The 20,000-nt window shown below is 48.5% G+C and overlaps 2 protein-coding genes and 1 long non-coding RNA gene across 8 annotated transcripts in view; 2 read left to right on the top strand and 1 right to left on the bottom strand.

The window, feature by feature from the left end:
* The window catches only part of LOC118291629 (tenascin), a 21,421-nt gene extending 5,137 nt beyond the window's left edge, over positions 1–16,284 (top strand). The window contains exons 4-18 of one of the 6 annotated variants that reach the window (XM_035619949.2): positions 2,945–3,060; positions 4,148–4,301; positions 5,091–5,360; positions 6,979–10,197; positions 12,177–12,299; positions 12,752–12,895; positions 12,970–13,089; positions 13,190–13,339; positions 13,632–13,768; positions 14,028–14,160; positions 14,238–14,389; positions 14,469–14,565; positions 14,727–14,882; positions 14,974–15,137; positions 15,724–16,284. In XM_035619949.2, the coding sequence (XP_035475842.1) occupies positions 2,945–3,060; positions 4,148–4,301; positions 5,091–5,360; positions 6,979–10,197; positions 12,177–12,299; positions 12,752–12,895; positions 12,970–13,089; positions 13,190–13,339; positions 13,632–13,768; positions 14,028–14,160; positions 14,238–14,389; positions 14,469–14,565; positions 14,727–14,882; positions 14,974–15,137; positions 15,724–15,822 (5,234 nt within the window). In that variant the 3' untranslated portion in view covers positions 15,823–16,284. Of the gene's footprint in view, positions 1–2,944; positions 3,061–4,147; positions 4,302–5,090; positions 5,361–6,978; positions 10,198–12,176; positions 12,300–12,718; positions 12,896–12,969; positions 13,090–13,189; positions 13,340–13,631; positions 13,769–14,027; positions 14,161–14,237; positions 14,390–14,468; positions 14,566–14,726; positions 14,883–14,973; positions 15,138–15,723 lie in introns of all 6 variants that reach the window. The other 5 variants (XM_035619948.2, XM_035619951.2, XM_035619950.2 and 2 more) reach the window with 5 other exon arrangements.
* Positions 16,285–16,421: 137 nt separating this feature from the next.
* LOC118291637 (LIM/homeobox protein Awh-like) overlaps positions 16,422–20,000 on the top strand; it is a 3,738-nt gene continuing 159 nt past the window's right edge. The window contains exons 1-7 of the mRNA XM_035619968.2: positions 16,422–17,095; positions 18,004–18,160; positions 18,350–18,528; positions 18,686–18,794; positions 18,890–19,025; positions 19,143–19,375; positions 19,671–20,000. The exon at positions 19,671–20,000 is cut by the window's right edge and continues 159 nt beyond it. Of these exons, the coding sequence (XP_035475861.2) occupies positions 18,011–18,160; positions 18,350–18,528; positions 18,686–18,794; positions 18,890–19,025; positions 19,143–19,375; positions 19,671–20,000 (1,137 nt within the window). The 5' untranslated portion in view covers positions 16,422–17,095; positions 18,004–18,010. The remainder of the gene's footprint in view (positions 17,096–18,003; positions 18,161–18,349; positions 18,529–18,685; positions 18,795–18,889; positions 19,026–19,142; positions 19,376–19,670) is intronic.
* LOC118291644 lies at positions 18,014–19,149 on the bottom strand. Its single transcript, XR_004786728.2, has 3 exons — positions 18,627–19,149; positions 18,333–18,547; positions 18,014–18,149 (listed from the first exon to the last, which is right to left on the bottom strand). It is a non-coding gene; the product is annotated as an uncharacterized LOC118291644 (long non-coding RNA).

Genomic DNA, 20,000 nt, shown 5'->3' with positions numbered 1-20,000 from the left:
ATTGATCAGATCTCAACATGCTTAAGAAAAAAATCTGTACATCCAGATCCAAGTGTCGTGGGTTCTTCCTGGAGTCAGGCCACACCCCAAACGGTAATGAAAACCAAACCTCCTTGATGGAGTTGATTAGTCACGTTAGCACCAAGTATCAACCCACTGTGACGTCACCTGTTGTTATCTTCCTCGTGATTCTTTCTCCATCCGTGACACTTGCGGTGTACCTCAAGGCTCGATTCTGGGCAGTGTTTGTCACAGAAATGATAATGTTCTATGCAGATGATATTCAACCGTGTGGTAAACTATCAAGGACTAGATCATTTCTAACAACTTGGTGCAGGCAAAACCTTGGATCTCGTCTGTGTTCTGGAGTCAATACTGACCCATCTGGAAAGTCCTACTAATCCTGTTAGAGATAGAAACGACAATGAAAATATTTATTTCATCCCGTCTGGTCTGTAGCAACTCAAGTCAAATGATGAAAGACGTTGTCATAGAAGTGTTTTCTGATCCGGCACCGCTGTGGTTAAGGATTTGGGAAATGTCAGTAAAAGACTCCAGCACAGAGTTGTGAGGAATAACTGGGACGAAGAACGAAGCCTCTGCAGAACATCACACGACTTCCTCCTTTGAGTAATATTTCATCACTCCATGTTGTCATGGTGGAATTTAGTGGTGCTGTCATGTTTAAATATCTGTTGGCTTTGTTTTAGTGGTTTATAATCCTCAGGACAAACCCACTTCCTGTTTGGTTTGAACACCTCAGTGTAATATCTTCACAAGAGGAAGAGACAGTCTGTCATCTCTGGGACGACGTGGCTGATAAATGTGCTTTGAAATGTTGTGAACATATTTGGTGGATTGTTCATACTGTCTGTGTTCGTCATGATTTATACAACAAGTGCATTTTAATCTCTTACCTCATCCTGCTCAGTTGTTTTTCAGCGTTGAAGAAATGACCTTCCACTGTTTCATGGTTCCCAGCGTCCGTCTTGCTGCCTCCCTCCTCCCGCTCCGTTTCCTCCTTGTTGTTGTTGTCGTCGTCGTTGTTGCCGGGCTACGTGAGACTATTAGCTTGTGACTTTGGTTCAAGCTGCAGTGATTCAAGTGACGGAACCGTTTCATTAACACATGTGCAGCAGGATGCAGACCTGCCGCCCATAGAAACCCCCTCATGCCGCTGCGTCATGGAGCCGCCTGACAGTGTGAAGTGTTTTCACAAATGTAACCGACCTCTGATTGGACCCGAGGCCGTTGAGACGTCCCAACACCTGAGTGGGAGAGAGAGAAGTCAGTGGACGTTTCCATCCACCTGTTTCTAGTCACACATTTGGAATTTGTGCAAAAATAATTAAATGGAGACAGCAGACATTTGAAAAAACAAGGTTTTGCAAAAATTCATATTTTTGCTTCGGTGAAAAGGTTGAAAGGATAAGTTAAAATATTCACACGACTTCAGCCTCTCTTTAACCAGCTGATCTGTCCAATCGTTTTAATATGTTTTGTAATGATTCCATCTGTTTGCTGCCTGGAGGTCGGTCAACGTTCAGTGTTTGCTGGTACACGACCAAACATCTTAAAAATCTCACAACAGATTTAAAATCACTTGTTCAGACCTTCAGTTTCGTTTCATCGTCATTGCTATTTCAGACCAAATACCTATTGGACAGTACCAGCTGTCAATCACGCTGTAGCCACGCCCTCAACACATCCGGTGCTTCATGGTCTGTTTGACTGTAAATGAACCATAATGTTCAACATGAACATCGAGAGATTGAACCATAAACTCCTCAGGAAAATGTTTTACTGACGTTATGAATCAAGTGAGACGTCACGTTCTCATAGAGTCGCCCCCTGCTGGTCAGTACAGAGAACACAGGCTTCAGACAGGCTGTCTGGCTTCACTTTCTGGACCCGGTGACCACGTCTACTTTTATAAACAGTCTCTGGCCGTCGAGCCAAGATGGCAGGAGAACAACCTCTGTGTCGGTCTGATGGACGACCGGGTTCACTTTGTGTCGGGTTCATACGATGCTCCAGCTGTGATCTCACAGAGAAGTGAACGAGGGATCCGACCGCAGTGATGAGGATGATTGAAACGTGCGAAGATGCGTTCGGGCCACATGTTCGCTCGTGTGTCTGTCGGTTTCCCTCTCGGCGCGGTGGCATCACGAAGCGCTCGTTGGATTTAACTGGTGACAGTCGGGAACACGATGACGTCGGTCGCTCAGTGAATGTTTCAGCTCTGATTTTATGAGGAACAGTAAAACCAATCTGTGAATTATTCACTGTGCAGTTTCACACAAGGCTTCGTGTTTCTGAGTCTGACTGACGTATTGTAAATACAGACAGAACGTTTTATAGAAACCTGCATCTCCACTTTGATGATCCGCAGGTCGAACCGTGTTCTGTTGGTTTGTTCAAGAACTGACGAAAAGCAGAATGTTTCCTCTAAACGCTGCCTAATGTTGAAATAAAGAAGGTAAAAAGGTTTGTGTCATTCGGCTGCTTCTGTCTGATCTGACCCCCGAGGATCCCAGACCCTGAATGAGAAAACCACCTGTGGTCCTCGGAGCTGATCTGAGGGAACAGTTTTATTGTTTGTCAGATGAACATGAACGTAGATCTTCAGTGTTTCTGTCGTCTGGAGACTCGCAGGAGGAAAAGAGATGAATCCACTGCAGATATCTGAGACATGAGGTCATGTGGTTCACCGACGACCCAATGGAAGAGCAGCAGTGTGATTTAATTCTCTGGATTTAATTTATTCTGTAACAATATGGATCAACACCACGACACAAAATCACACGGAAGAATTTATCCATCGCTCTTCACTGCTGTCAATCAAACCAGCGTCTTCCTCACATCGCGAACATACGTGTGAATCTTACGTCCGTGTGAACGTCCTGTCCACGTGTCGCTGACGGTCACGTCTCTCTGTCTTCAGTCATGTCGGCCGTTTCCCAGCTGACGACTCGTGACGTCACAGGCTCGTCCGTCACGCTGCTCTGGACTCCGCCTCCTGTCCAGTACGACGCCTACCACCTGACCTTCACCAGCCAGGTACGTACGGTTGGACCGCCGCTGCACCTCCACCCTCACACTTCACCTCCGTTTGCTCTGGTAGTTTGTGTCTGTGCTGTTGTGTGTGAGGGGGGCGTGGCCTCTTCAGCCAAGATGGACGCTGACACACGCAAAGCAAACAAAGTGTGAAAAAGGAAACTATTGAGGCGAATCAGACGTGTGATGTTCATCGTGGCCTCTAGGGGGCGTCGGGCGGCGAGCATCAGCCCACAGACATCTCTAATGGTCACTTTGTTCCACGAGAGAAATAAAAACCCAGTTTCCAGTTTCGTCTGCGTACGATCGCGATGTGAAGACGAGGAAAATGACGAAGTGCGTCGGAAAAGAAAAAAGACTTTCTGAATCAGTCACAATCAAACTGCCTGTCAGTGAGATGAAGGAACCAAACTCACTGCACATGTTCTCCCACACACACACACACACACACACACAGCGATGACATCATCCAGGGATTAAGACTCTGTAATGACTCTGGGGGGGGGCGGGGGGTTGAGGAGGAGCCTCTGTAGGTGGCAGCCTCGGGGTCGTTTTTAATGACATCACATAATTTTCGAAACTTCTCGTTTAACTCTTTGAAAACTTAAAAGAAAATAAAAATACTAAATTCGATCTCAAACTCTTCAAACTGAGCTTCCGCCTGTTCCCGTTCGGACGATGTTTATCTCGCAGTCAGACGAGACGAGAGGAGAACGGCACCGAGGAGCGCTGCGGGAAAGAAGATGCAGATGTTGGGATGCTTGTTGCCACGGCAACGCGTAAACACCGTCAGAAACATGCCAGCTGCCAGGGAGCATGACATCACCGGCGATCCACAGCTGTGATTACACACAGGGCGAGAGAGGGGGGGGGGGGGGTCTCCAGACCAACAGATAAACAACAACAACAAGGTTTTTTTATTGACTTCCAATATTTTCATGCTGAGGTCACGTTTATGACATCAGAAAAACAAGCCCAAGAGAAATTTCACACACACACACACACACACACACACACACACACCGAATTGGACAAAAGGATGGAGGTTGTGAGAGAAAAGGCTCCGTGTTCTGTGTGTGGCCCCCGACAGAAGGACGGGGAGCAGCCGGTGACGGTGCAGGTGGAGGGAAGCCTCCGCAGCTTCACGCAGACCGGACTGGCGTCGGCGCAGCTCTACGGCGTCACGGTGGTCGGAGAGATCGGCGGCAGGAGGGGAGCAGAGAGCCACGCCCAGTTCATGACCCGTGAGATTTCAAACATTTCTATTTGTCCCTTTTATTCAAGATATCGACGTCTTGTCAATCAGTGAAATCCTCTCAGGTTCTTCTCGTCACCTCGTTTTAGGACCTTTGTCGTTTTGTTGAGTTTTCCTCAGTTTCCTGTTTGACGTTCACAGAAACAGCTGAAGTCTAATGTGAATGAAGGCAACAGCACAAAACGACTTCCTCAGGAATCTTCTGTATTCCACAGGAACCAGGGCAAATGTGAAAATGGGAACGTGTTTGACTGAGAACCGGAGATTCTGAGCAGCACGTTGGCAGCAGCCAGGAGCTCAAATGTCCAAACTGGCAGCGGTAGTTTAAACATTGAAACGCTGCACCTTCCTGTGAGCGACGTCGCCCGTGACGAGGCGCTGCCCGACGACCGGGCCGCGGGGTCGAAACCCAGAGTTTAGGAAAGTAAAGACGAAGCGTTGAGCCAAATGAACTGACGGGTTGAAAGAGTGCGAGTGGATGTTTGTGCAGCGACTTTCCTCCATGGAATCACTCACTGGGACGGATTAACAAACAGGGTCTCCCAGGCACGGACGCAGGGGTCCCTGTGTCAGAGCGTCAGTGTGAACTTACTGTTAATATTTCTCATTTGAAAGTGACAAAGCTCAGTTAATGGACACGGAAGTACCGCAGGGAATCACAGAACAGCTACATGAGTCCAGAAAGAATTATTAAAGAATAACACACGACTACAAAGAGACGTAAAACTACCGCATGTCGCCTGGTAAATCTTCTTCTTCGGCGTCTCCTCGTCCTCAGTCGTCTCAGGTCCCACCAACCTCCACGTGGTCAAGACGACCTCCACGTCGGCGGTGGTCCAGTGGGAGAAGCCGCAGGGTGAGATCGACCGGTACCGTTTGACCGTCACGCCCAGCGACGGAGCGGGGAGGAGCCAAGAAATCACCGTGCCGGCTGACCGAGACTCCGCCCACGTCGGGCAGCTGGAGGCGGGGCGTTTGTACGACGTCGTCCTCGTGGCGGAGAGGGGCGCGAGTCGGAGCGAGCCGGCGACCACCCAGGCCGTTCCCGGTGAGTAGGACTGGCGATCAGCTGACGAGACCACGGACTTCGAACCACAGCGTCGGATTATACAGTTTCATAGATTCATACTGTGATATTCTCACATGTGCATGTACATGTACATTATAATATATTATAGTAACAGCTGCGCTGGAGTAGAAAACAAAACGCACCCCTGTCAGGGAAGGTTCCCGTTGAGAGACGAGGAGGAAACATGGATCATTTTAATGTTTAGTGATGAAGGTAGTAAGTTTTATTTTTGTTATACGTAAGAATATATATATATATATCTAAGAATATAATATGATCCCACTTTATTAACATGTTAAATATTGAAAACTGGAGAAAATACAAGAGTGAAATAATTTTTTTTCCATTTTATTCAAATAAATATGAATATATTTTCTTATCGTTAACAATCTCATGACAACAACAATCACAGATATCTCAACAAGTAACAAGTGACAGGTTCGTCTTTTGCCTCCATTTTCTATCCATGAATCTTTCCATTCGTGATTTGTGGAAAATAAGCGAAACACAACAGAATGATCAGGTTTGTTTCTTTTCCTTTACATTTCAAGCTTTGCCAGAAACACTCTACACCAGTTTCATGAAAAGGGTTTAACTCTTTAACTCGTCGGAAAATCTAAATGCTCAGCCGACACGGAGATAAATGGTTTCAGAGGCAACGCTGCTAAAACAAACGTTCAAAATAGAACAACGAGACGTTATGAAAAACATAAGGGGGAGAAAACTGGACATAAATCCACCGAGCGAGTTGCGTTCGAGGATCCATGAAGCGTTTTCCTCTGGTCCAGACTTGCTCTCGCTAAGTGAGTGTGTCCAGACGCCTCCGTCCTAATGGAACACGTCGTATAAAAGTCGTTACAGTGTGAAAGTTCATGAAGCCTCGAACCTTCCTGGGAGGAAAACTGCTCCTGGACTCATGACGTCGTAATGTTTCCTCCTCAGCAGTGACACAGACACGGAGCATGTTCACTTCCTCTGTCCCACCATGAAATGAATAATCATATTTCACTCTTCTCCTTGCAGGTTCTACGTGACGTCCGCAGCCCTCGGCTGTTTGTTTGCTCTTACTGTAAATACTGTAAATCAGGATTTCAGAAAAAAAGTGTCGTAATGATCCCATTCACACGAGTCACTTCAAGTGTCGACAGATCCAAGAAGCGTCTGAGACGGATCGAATTCTGAGACAAATTATGATCGGATGTTAAAAAGACGTGTATAGTGTCACTTTGTCAGTGTGTGGAAGTATCCACTTCCTGAACTGTTACTAAACTCCCAAAGGTCAGAGGTTCTTCTTCTGGTGTTGTTGGTTTGGACGGATCGGACCAACCCCGATGTACCGTACATGAAAGAAAACAAAGATGGATGATAATTAGATTCCAACAAAGACACAGATATGTGGCTTAGTGTTAAGTAAAGTTTTAAATCTCATCTGGATCATTTCTGAAAACGAGAGAAACTTGAAATGACGAGTGTAGATGGGACCAGTGAATATTAAATCTGCCTTTTCCTTCCGTCTGACACGATCTCTTCTGTTTTATTAAAAACATCCAATGACCTTAACATTGAATCCAAATGCTCACTCCCTTCACATCTGTAGGGGAATCATTACCAATGGTTACCACGGCAGTTTTGACCAGGCAGGTCACGCTCGCACCTGGACAAGAAGTTGGTGACTTGGACCGAGGATTCGACCCGTCGCCTGAGGTGCAAGTCTCAGACCAACAGGGGGGGAGGGGGGATGGAAGAGAGGCCGACTCTGTGAGAGTTGGAGGTATCGATGGACCGGACAAACACTCCTCATCCTCTGTGCCTGCAAGAAGTAAACCTCTGGTTAGCAGGACCCTGGCGTTAAACGGCACCAGGCCCAACAACGCAGAAAGGCTCACATTGTCCAGGAAGCCAAACGTCCCAGGACCGTTCCGATTCAACGCATCCAGAGTTGTGCCTGGGGGGAGAAAAACTGGCACTGGCCCCTTGAAAAAGCCCTTAATGGGGAGGAAACAGAACGCCCCGATAGTGCCCAAAAAACCTAAACCAGGTGCCCCCAAAAAAGGAAACAGGACAATAGATTTGACTGTGAAAGTACCTAACACTGAAGCTTCAATCGCTGAGAGGAGGGACGACAAAAGTCCGCCTGCTCTAACGTCTGGAACTGATTCAGAAACACACAGACAGAAAAGCTCGGAGGAACCAAAAAGGCAACCAGATGTTAGGGTGGCGGGCCAAGGAAACGACACTGCTCCAGTGTCTTCAGAGCCAACTGGGACTGTCCAACGCCCGGAGAAGAAATGTCTGAACAAACTCAAAGTGACTCACAGCAGATTACCCCATAAGGACAGAGGCGGCGGATGCGAAGGGGAGGGGACAGATCGATCCCCTCCTGATCTGAACCCCTCGTCTGCAGAGACGGAACTCGACTATTCACCAGATCCTCTTCACAAACTCCTGACGGAAACTTTTGACAGTTTGAATATCACAACATTTTCTGTTCACCTGTCCAAACCATCAAACCTCTCTGTTGATGCAAACGCAGTGAGGAAGCAGATCTTAAGAGGACTGAAGCCGCTGACATCATTTTCGTCATCCTCTTCATCATCCTCATCGACCTCAAGATCATCACATCCAACAGCCTCATCATCATCATCATCATCAGTTTCATCCTTATTGACTTCAGCATCAGCTCCTCAAGTTTCATCCTCATCAACAGCAGCGAAATCATCATCGTCACTACTAACATTTTTATTATCGTCATCACCACCATCACTTACACATTCATCATCACCACCATCACTTACACATTCATCATCATCACTATCACTTACACCTTCATCATCATCACCATTGTCTTCCAGCTTAAATAAATCTGATTCATTTGGAAGCGATGAACTGGATGTTGATAAAAGCAAAAACGCAGCTGACACTGCATCACCAGAAGAAACAACGCAATCGCCCTCAGGAAAATTTGGCATCCGCGTTTTCCACCACACGCATCCAAAACGTGGTTTCATACGTCGTCCACGGCCAAACTTAGGTTTGTTTCAGAACAAGACCCGTCTAAATTTGAGAGGTCCTCAACGCTCCCCATCTCATTTAAACATTATCCCTACAAAAGAGACAGAGACCAGACATTCATCCCCAGATGAATCACCGCCTTCATCTGATTTGGAGGAAGTTAAGATAAACACACCAGTCAGGGATGCGAGTAGAGACGAGGATGGGGCAGCTAAGCCTGCATCCTCTGGACAAGACCAGAAACCGATGCAGACAGAAAGAGGACGAACTCCAGTTCGCCATCCTCCTCCAAAAGGTGGATATGTGCGTCGCCCTTTTCCAAACATGGGATTTCTTCAGAACAAAACTCCTCCTAATTCAAGGCTCTTGACTCGCCCCGCTCGACCTTTAAATCCTGACATAGAAACACAGAAAGAGCAGATATCCCAAACTGAATCACCAGCCACTCCATCTCCTCTTGTTTCCAAAGAATCCTATCCCGCTGAAGGTAGAGAGCCAAAAGGAGACAGAGCTGGGATGAGGATCTCCACAATAAGGATGTCCAATGGTTTGAATCAGACTCTCAGAGAGCCTTTCTCCCATCGCCCAATGCCCAGAGTTCCTTATTACCATCGCCCCCAGGTGTATGGTGGACCTCTCCAAAACAAAACACGTCCAAACCTGAGACCACCTCAATATCCACGTAGAGGTCTCATTCGCAAACCTTTCCCAATTAGAAAGCTAAATGGAGACACTGTTGGAAGTCAAACTAGCCAACGAGAAATCAAGGGTACACCTGACACCCCGCAAAGCCAGTCAGGAGTGGAGGATGTCCCCAGGCCTACCCGAGGAATCGGAGCCCAAATAAGACAAGAGGGAGAACTAGAAACTGCAGAAGTAATTCCAAGTGCCCAGATGGAAGGACATGGAACTGCTGTCACACCACAAATTAACAAATTAGAAATGGAAGAAAATGCTCCAGTCCAAACCACAAAATCTGGGGAAGAAGAAACCATCACCCCTGTTTCTAATAATGACTTTGACATTCACAGACAGAGAGTCGATGCTCCTAAAAATCCTGCCCCTGCGGTTCGCGGTAGACCAAATACCCAACAAACTTCCTTTGATTCAAGAGCCTCAAGACCAGCCACAATTCCAAAACGACAACCACCCTCAAGAAATATAACAGGACAACATGGCACCCAGATGGGACACTTCAGCGGTGGGAGCCAAAGGGGAGAGGATCCAAAAACAAATCATACTGTAAAACCGTTTTTTGACAGTAAAACTGGACAAACGAGAGGTGCTGCTTCCAAACCTTTGATGGGATCAGATGTTTCTTCATCCGGAGTCACAAGAGAACAGCTGGACTACGTTGGAGTGACGAACCGGACCTCGGATGGTTTTACGCTCATATGGGACTCGCCGGAAGGAAAGTACAAAAACTTTGTTGTTACTAGGAAACAAGTTGGAAAGGATGCGAGACCAAAGCAACAAGAAAACCCGAAAAACCAAGAAAGACGCCGGGACGACTCTGAGAGAGAGGATGGACATGAAGAGCAGGATGGGAAGCATCGACCAACTGAGGAACCTGAATCGGAAGCCGGGAGCACTGAAAGTGTGGTTACACATATTCCGATGAAGCACAGCAGCACAACAGTGAAACCGTCAACAGGAGGCGTTAAAACCTTCAAAGAAGTTCTTCCTGGTTCAGCTCGCTCCCTCCACTTTGAGGATCTGCCTCCTCGGACCGAGTACACCGTGACCTTGCTTGGAAAAGGTCCTGGCCTCCTGTCGAGACTCCACAAGCTTGTCATCAGTACAGGTACAAGCCATTGTGGCAGTAGAACACAAACTACTACTGTACAATGCAACAACATTACTGTTATGTTGTGAAGCCGTCTTCGAACAACTCGTTCCTTTCCTCTTGAACTCGTCCCTCGACCAGTCTGTTCACATTAGAAACACTGTTCCTGCACATGTCACATCTTCGTCGTGCTTCATGTCGAGCTGATTAAAACACACATCACAATGTTCACTAATCATCACTTGCCCTAAGTGTGACTGCAACTATTTGCTCACCCACTAAATCCACCTCCTCCATTTTCATTTTCATTTCAAGAGCTCCAGTGCCTCTTGAAAACTGTAAGCTCGTGTTCTACAGTTTCAGATTCGTCAACCATGTGTTTCTCATTCCAACGTTGGTTCAGTGACATTTAATCTGTTTTGGATGTTTGTAGAAAATGTCCGTTAAGAATTTGTGTTTTGTGTTCATGCTGTTTCTGCTCTCACTCCTCAGCTTTCATGAATTTGTGAAACACTCATTTCATTCATCAGCAGCGATACAACATCATCAACACTCAATGATACAGACACGCACGTTATTTGATATCAAATCTCAGATATACACTGACACAGAAGCAGGACCTGCAATGCCCTTGTTTATTTGTATTTCCAATATCAACCTGGGATATCTTTTAAATCAACAACAACATCATACCATCACCTTTCATTCACCTCTGGTCTTCTCTCATTCAGGGTAAGCTTCACTGACACGCCCTCACCCCTTCACCCCCTCACCCCCTCACCCCTTCACCCCTCACCCCCTCACCCCCTCACCCCTTCACCCTTCACCCCCTCACCCCTCACCCCCTCACCCCTTCACCCTTCACCCCCTCACCCCTTCACCCCCTCACCCCTCACCCCCTCACCCCTTCACCCTTCACCCCCTCACCCCTTCACCCCTCACCCCCTCACCCCCTCACCCCCTCACCCCTTCACCCTTCACCCCCTCACCCCTCACCCCCTCACCCCTTCACCCTTCACCCCCTCACCCCTTCACCCCCTCACCCCTCACCCCCTCACCCCTTCACCCTTCACCCCCTCACCCCTCATCCCTTCACCCCTTCACCCCCTCACCCCTTCACCCCTCACCCCCTCACCCCTTCACCCCCTCACCCCCTCACCCGTCACCCCCTCACCCCCCCGTCACACACGTTGGGCCACACACCCCTTCACCCCCTCACCCCCTCACCCCTTCACCCAGACCAGGGTAAGACCACAGCTGGTCTCTGTTCACCTTTGACAGTAGATCAAAGCTAAATGAGGATATTTCATGATTAAATGAATCTGGGTATTAAACAAACAATATACGTCAGAACTGTACAGACTGACAGTACGATGCATTATCTGTCTAATCCTCTGTTCTAATAGAAATTTTCAGATGATAACAAAACAGTGTCATTACGTTTGTTCAGTGATACCCAGAGTTAGAGAGTCATAAAGAAATCCATTCATTTTCATTATTCACGATCATTTCATCTCTGGTCAGGTTGAACATTCATTTCCTAACGCTTCAAACCAGAATCTTCTCCTGCAGCTCGTTTGACTGTTGAATTAATATCTGAATGTATTTGTTTTCATTCATCCTTCATGACCTCGTCGTGGAACTGCCTCCTCCTCCCCACGTCATTTGTTTTCAGGTTGCTGCGACCAGCTAACTGTTGAACGTCCTCGTTCTCTCCTCTGATGCTGTTCAGGATCCATCGTCTGCATTTAGTTCGTACACTACATGTCTGTATATGATTAGTATACTGTATATATGTTTGCACTGTACATATATACACCCTAATAGCGAACGTGTGGATATTGTTCACACTGTTTTCACTCTTAAAGTCGACTTCCTTATTTCTTCCACTTCCTTTGTCTTATTCCTGTTTCCTCAGTTGCCTCCTTTTCTTCTTTCTTCTTTTTTTGTTCCACCTCCTGCTCTGATGCTGCTCACCGTGTCCCTCACACCCTCAGGCCCCGAGCCTCCGACCGACATCGTCTTCAGCGAAGTGACGGAAAACTCCCTGACGGTGTCCTGGACCAAACCCAAGAGTCCCGTCAGTGGTTTCAAAGTCACCTACACCCACAGCGAGGACGGTGAGACACCGGCTTCATGGTGCAGTTTCATTCTTTTATTTTTGTACAGCAGGTTCCTGTATCTGCCAGACGCCATGAAAGTAAGATCAATAAACTTGAAGCTTCCAGTGACTATTCTGTTTGTGGTTGAGGCTTAAAGAAAGTTAGTCAACGTTTCTTATCTTTCTAGTTCTGGCTTCAGTTTCTTTGCGTGTTGTCGCAGATATTATGACACTTGTCTTGGAGATGAACCAAAAGAATATTCCATTTTCTCAGAGACCTCACCGATCCGTCTCTGGACAGATCGTTTCCCGTCGCAACAGACTCGACAGACTTGTGATAGATGATCCACGAGAGGTGGATCTGCCCCTGAACAACCTCAGGCCTCAGTGCTGCAGACTGTACTGTCCTCTGGGTTAGATGTGTTCTCCACCAAACAGGAACCGGACTGACGTCTGATCTCGTCCGTGCAGGGGAGCCGGTGTCCGTGTCCCTGGACTCGGAGGACTCCTCCCTCGGCCTATCGCAGCTCGCTCCCGGTTCCACCTACGAGGTCAGCATCCTCTCCATCCTCGGACTGGACGAGAGCGATCCCGTCGACGACGTCGTCAGGACACGTGAGTGATGCAGGTTTCCCTCGGCACTTTGTTTCATCAATGTCCGTGTCACCATGTTCACGTGTGTCTCTCAGTGCCCGACCCGCCGACACACCTCCGGGCCGTGAACGTCACGGACACCAAGGCCTTGTTGTTGTGGCGGCCGGCGTTGGCCGCCATCGATAAGTACGCCCTCGTCTACAGCTCTGGTCCCGGTGAGTGGCGGTGCACTCTAGGTTCGATGTTTGAACGTCAGGTCAAGAAGTCATAGTGACTGTGAAAACGCACTGGCGTCGTCAATCTGCGTCTGTTCAGGTTCAGAGTTGAGAATCACCGTGTCTGGAAACGCAGCCGAGCAGCAGCTGAGCGATCTGGAAGGATCCACAACCTACACCGTCACCATCACCAGCCAGCAGGGCGGCGACGAGAGCTCACCGGCCTCCACCAGCTTCACCACCGCCAGTGGTGAGCGCACACACACACACACACACACACTCACGCAAAGACACACACACTCACACACACACACACACTCCCGCAAAGACACACACTCACACACACACACACACACACACACACACTCCCGCAAAGACACACACAGACACACACACTCACACACACACACACACACAGACACACACAGACACACACACACACACACACACACACACACACACAGGTGAAACCCTCCCAGATCTGAAGTGACAAAATATTAGAAGGATTAAGAACCCAGTAGAAACTGAACGTGACTCTTCAGGCTCTGAGAGCGACGAGCCGCGAGACCTCCGGGCCGACCACGTGACCCCTCGCACCGCCCTGTTGTCATGGAAACCACCCGCGCAGCCCGCCGGGAGCTACAGGCTGACGTATCAGACGGAAGGTCACGAAATGAAGGTGAGATTTTCATTGTTTTGCGGCGAAAAGCAGGAAAAATAATCTACAATAAACTAAAAACAAATACTATTTGATTTCAAATTTTTCTGTAACCTGCAGCGTTTTGATGATGCTCAACGATTTAACGCTAAAAGATTCCAACATGGAAATCTGAATTGTTTTCAAGTTTTTTGCACCTTCGACACATTTTAAAAGATTTATTCAAAATAGACTATAAACACTGTTGATTTAGATTAGATCTGATTTCCACTCTGATCAGGAGCTGACGGTGGATTCGTCAGAGACCCAGTTCAACCTGACCAGACTTCAGCCCGGGGCCACGTACACGGTGCAGCTGCAGGCGGAGGCCGGGGGACGATACACCTCCACCGCTTCCACAGAGTTCACCACCGGTACGACCGCTTCTTCCACTATTCTAGTAGCGTTACTGAAGGACCTCCTGACCCACCTGCCTCCTCCTCCCCCTCAGGCACCCTGAGGTTCCCCTTCCCCACCGACTGCTCTCAGGAGCTGCTGAACGGCATCAGGACGTCCGGCCAGGTGGAGATCTTCCCTCAGGGGAAACAGGCGACGCCGACGGCAGTTTACTGCGACATGGAGACCGACGGCGGCGGCTGGACGGTGCGGACGCGTCAGTGACGGCTCGGCCCTCGTCGTCAGCCTCAGGTTGTGTTAACGTTTTCCCGCCTGGTGTCCGCAGGTCTTCCAGAGGAGGAGGGACGGCTCGGTGGACTTCTACAGAGGCTGGGCGGAGTACGCCAGAGGATTCGGAGATCTGAGCGGGGAGTTCTGGCTCGGTGAGACGGACGCTCAGAGTGACTGTCTCTATAGCAACGCTCTGTCTCAGGACCAACCTTACAACTAGCTTGGTCCAGAAGACCTGAGGGTTCTAGATGTTCTAGTTCACCGGGTAAACACGTAGAACCTTAGACTGAGAGTCGTGTTCGTCTGATTCCAGGACTCGAGAGTCTCCACAACCTGACATCAATGACCAGGATGAGTCTGCGCGTCGACCTGCGAGACGGAGACGACTCGGCGTTCGCCAAATACTCCACGTTCGAAGTGGCCCGGAGGAACTACAAGCTGAGCGTGGGCGGATACAGCGGCACGGCAGGTGAGACGAGTCCACGGGCTCCAGACACTTTCTTGTCTTTAGATTTCTTGATGAACCCCCCTGATTGGTCCACGTCTCCTCCGTGTGTCAGGCGACTCCCTCAGCTACCACAACAACCGCGTCTTCTCCACCAAAGACCGCGACCCGGCGCCGTTCATCACCCGCTGCGCCATGTCGTACCGCGGAGGCTGGTGGTACAAGAACTGCCACCAGGCCAACCTCAACGGTCTGTACGGCATCGACGTCAAGCACCAGGTACCCTCTCACCACGCCCCCACCTGCTGACGTCACACCCGCAGTGATGGTCCCGTCAGTCGGACTCTTACTTTAAGCAGAAAGCCGATATATTCTCAACCAAGTTGTCGCTGAGGGTAAACGGCTCAAAGGCTTTAAGACACAACGTGGTCGTGCTAACTGGGGCTAAAGCTAAAGTGTCCAACCTCAGCTCCTGAAGCAGGAACACTGAAGGAATCCTAATCCCATCATGCAACATCGCTTCAGCACATCAACTAACTCTGGCGTTCCGTTAAACCTCGGAACTCGGATGACCGACCTCCGAGAAGGACTGGAACGCACCCGACTTCCAAGCTCGGAGCTTCGAGTTCCGAGGTTTAATGGAACGCAACTTCACTCTGTCAATAGTTAGCGTTTCGTGTGAGACGCCTCCTAGTGGCAGATGCATTACACACTTTAAATTCAAAATCAATCCTCACAAAGGGTTGACGCTGGCTGAGGATTAATATCGAGCTGTTTCAGAGTCAACGCAGAGATTTTTAAAGTTTTCTGACCTTGGCGTGTGTGTGTGTGTGTGTGTGTGTGTGTGTGTGTGTGTGTCTGTCAGGGTCTGATCTGGACTTCCTGGAAAGGAAAAGACGTCTCCGTCGCGTTCACTGAGATGAAGATGCGACCGGCGTCCTTCAGTCCTCCAGCCAGAGGGTGAAAGAGAGAGAGACGCCAATGAACTAATGAACACACACACACACACACACACACACACACACACACACACACACACACACATCAGAAGAGGAGACGAGGTTGTGGTTTTTTCCATGTGTACAAACGTCAGTTATCAATATTTTACCGTCGATTGTACAGTTTCTTCTTTAACGCAGCAGATTCAACTTCCTCTATATTTAAAGGGTCCGTTCACAGACACTCCCAGGTGATCGCCCCCTGGTGGTCATAAGCCCCGCCCACGAGCTCGGCTCTGACAAACCGATCTGTGTTCAGGAAGTTTTGTTTCTTCTTCTCTGCGTTGATGAACTTGGACTCGTCTCGTCTGCGACCTTTCTTCATGTTTGATGTAAATAAGTAGAAACACACAGAATCATTATCAAACTGGTTTGTCTCCAAAATGTTTAAACTGTCACGATCCAATAAAAACTGAATTTCTTTTTTATCTTGACGTTGTTTTCATTTCATTTGTTTTTCCCGAAAGGAAAAAGATTTTTTCGTTCTACTTCGTAAGAAGAATGAAAAAGTAAATCTGCAGTTTCTGATTGAATCAAAACGCAGGACGTTGATTAGGTCTGAAGACTCTGACACACTTTAGATTGTGAAGCTCGGCAGCGCCTCCCGCTGCACCTCTGAGGTCCTGCGTTCTCCTCTGAAATAATCCAGTTATTAATACTGTTGGAATCAGCTGGTGGTCTCCACAAACAGGAAACACTGAGTTCGTCCTCAACAGTCACTCAGGGGATTTTCAATTTTTAATCCCATTAAATCTCACAGATCAGTAAATGTGTATGATGGTTTTTATTTCATCCTGATGACAAATAAAAAAAACAGTGAACAGTGACAACGTTGAATTCCTTTCACTCTCTTCTGTTTGAAAGATTTTTTTTTTCTTCGATCATGTACATCGCATGTCGTCATGGCGACAGATGATAATCTCTGGTGTCAGTTGCTTCTGTCAGTTGTTTTTTTTCTCAGGTCACAGTTTTGGTCCCGAGGGAAAACGTCCGATCCCAGGAGTCTTTTTAAAACAACCTTTCTCTTCTTTTAATTGGTCCCCAGCGTGAGGCCCCTCCCCTCACCTGCTCACCAATCAGATCGGTTGTTGTTGCCACCTGGGGCCTCTGGTTTCCAGGTGTGTCGGGGGCGGGAGGAGGGACAGGTGTCGGGATGAAGAAACAACACGAGCTTTAAAGTGTTGAGGCGTTCGAGGGCTTCACACAAAACACGAAAAAGAACAACTCCAAACAAGACAGGTGAGCTGCTATTATTATTATTATTATTATTATTATTATTATTATAATTATTAGTAGTTGTAGTTGCAGTTGCAGTAGTATTGTTATCATCATCACATTAGTAGTATTGCTGTTATTATTATACAATTTTATTAAAATATAAATTTATTATACTAATCAATAATTGATTGATTAAAGCTGCATCTAATAATCTCATTATAAATCAACCTGCTGATATTTCCTCCATTAATCATTCAGACTTTTAAACAGTACAGAAAACGTTGATATGAACATATGTTATAATGATGATGATAATAATAATTACAGTAATACAATTTGAATAATAACTATCAGTGTCTTTGTTTCACCAAAAATCTAAAAGCAGATTCAAGCAACGTAGAGAATAAATGTGGAAACAAGACCACAAATATAAAAGAACAAAGTGAATATTATAGATGAAAATAAATAATAGAAACATTAAACACAAATGACTGAGGACAGAAAATCTTTAAGAGTTTAAAATGTAGGATTCGCTCGTGTGTGTGTGTGTGTGTGTGTTTGTGTGTGTGGTTTATTAATGGAGAATTGAAAAAGTCTGTTTTTAGCTTCTCTAACGAGCCGGTGATTCTAGAGGACTGATAATTATTCCTCCTCTTCCTCCTCCTCCTCCTCTTCCTCCTCCTCCTCTTCCTCCTCCTCCTCCTCCTCCTCCTCTTCCTCCTCCTCCTCCTCCTCCTCTTCCTCCCCCTCCTCCTCCTCCTCCTCCTCCTCTTCCTCCTCCTCCTCCTCCTCCTCCTCCTCCTCCTCCTCTTCCTCCTCCTCCTCCTCCTCCTCTTCCTCCCCCTCCTCCTCCTCCTCCTCCTCCTCCTCCTCCTCTTCCTCCTCCTCCTCCTCCTCCTCCTCTTCCTCCTCCTCCTCCTCTTCCTCAGGACAATCATGATGTCTCCAGACGACCGCGTCCTGGAGGAGCTGTTGTTCGCCAGCGACCTTGGTGACGAGGCCGAGGGGTCTGAGACGGGCGGCGGCGGCTCGGCGGGGGCGGAGGAGGAAGAGGAGGAGGAGGAGGAAGGTGCTCCTGCAGACAACGTGAGCAGATGATTTGTTAAAGCTGCAGATATATATATATATATATAAATACCATAAATAATAAAAAAAACATTACATATAATAAAGCCAAATCGTGTAATGTTATTATCATAAGATCTATATTTATATATTCACCCAGTAGTTTTTTGCATAATCCTGTAAACAAACAAACCAAATGAATGTGTCCAGGAGCCGATGATCTGCTGCGCCTGCAGCGAGCAGGTGTGCGAGCGGTTCTTCCTGCTGGCGGCGGGACGGGTGTGGCACGCCGCCTGCCTCCGCTGCAGCCAGTGTCAGTGCGAGCTGCAGACGCACCCCTCGCTCTACTGGAGAGATGGGAACGTCTACTGCCAGCAGGACTACGGCAGGTAGACTACTTCCTGTTTCCTGTTTAATAATAATAATAATACATTTCATTTATAGAGCACTTTTCATTGCTAAAAGCAACGTCTCCTCGTCTCCTCACCTGTGACTCGACCTCTGACTCGACCTTCTCCATGTTCCTTTTTGTCGTGTTGCTCTCAGGATGTTTGGCGGCGGTCAGTGCGCTCGCTGCCTCCAGCCAATCCCAGCGTCCGCTCTGGTCATGAGGTCCGGTCAGCTGACCTTTCACCCTCACTGCTTCTGCTGCCAGGTTCGTTGGAGAAGACGGAGCGACGGGATCGTTGTCGCAGACGCTCGGATGTTTAAGACAAAGCAGAACTTTTTCTTTTTGTTTCCGTTTTGCAGGAGTGTGACATCAAACTGTTGCCGGGCAACCTCTACTGCATCCAGGGCCAGAGTCTCTTCTGTCAATCACACTATCACGCCAAAGGCGGCGTCCCACCGTCCCACAATCCTCCGGCCAGACCACATGTGAGAGACGGTGAGAGTCACGGTCATGATCCGATGTCACGTCTTTCAAACAGCAGAACATACAACACTGTGAAGTAGCTTCTTTTATAACATTAAAGTGAGAGTGTGTGTGTGCGTGTGTGTTAAGCTCAAAATCAGGTCTCCGCCGAGGGGGAGGAGTCCGTCAGCAGCTCGGAGCCTCGACTGGACGACACGGTGAGCGGCGGACGCGCCCGGCGGCGGACCAAGCGAATCCGGACGTGCTTTCGCAGCGAGCAGCTCCGAGCGCTGGAGTCGTATTTTGCCCAGAAGCACAACCCTGACGGAAAAGACTGGACCTGCCTCGCTCACAAGACGGGCCTCCCCAAGAGAGTCCTGCAGGTGAGGGCCACAGGTGGCACCATCGGTTTAAGGCTTTGATTGGTCAACAGGTCAGTGAGGTTACAGTTGTTGTCTTTAAACATTTCATGGAGACTAGATTCCAAGTTTGGGATCAATAAAGTACACGCACCTACTCACCAACCCACCCGCCCACCTACCTACCTGAATCATCCTGATCGCCCCCTGGTGTCTGGCTGCAGTATAGGTCATAAGCCCCGCCTCCTCCACGTCCTTATTGACAGCTGACACTGACTTGTGATTGGTGGAGTGTGACACTGCGACGCTTCTCTCTCAGGTGTGGTTTCAGAACGCTCGGGCCAAACTGAGGCGTTCTCTCACCGCGGACGACGCACAGGTCAACTCCCCGTCTGCTGCCCTGAGGGCAGGCGTCTCCGTGGCGACCAGCCCCCCGCTCCCCGCGGCCCGCTCCTCACCAGACCAGTCTCCGCTCTTCTCCGCCAGCACCATCGACCAGCTGCAGCTGTCGCTGCTCACCGCGCCGCTCGGCGACCTGCCCGTGAGCCCGCCCGCCAACCTGCATCGCCAGCTGCGAAGCCCCGCCTTCTTCCTGGACTACGACTCCCAGAGTGCACCGGGGTGCGAGGACTTTGGCGAGGCAGGAGAC

Source organism: Scophthalmus maximus, chromosome 22 (assembly GCF_022379125.1).
Source record: "Scophthalmus maximus strain ysfricsl-2021 chromosome 22, ASM2237912v1, whole genome shotgun sequence".
Taxonomy (NCBI): Eukaryota; Metazoa; Chordata; class Actinopteri; order Pleuronectiformes; family Scophthalmidae; genus Scophthalmus; species Scophthalmus maximus.
This window is presented reverse-complemented; position numbering and strand designations above follow the sequence as displayed.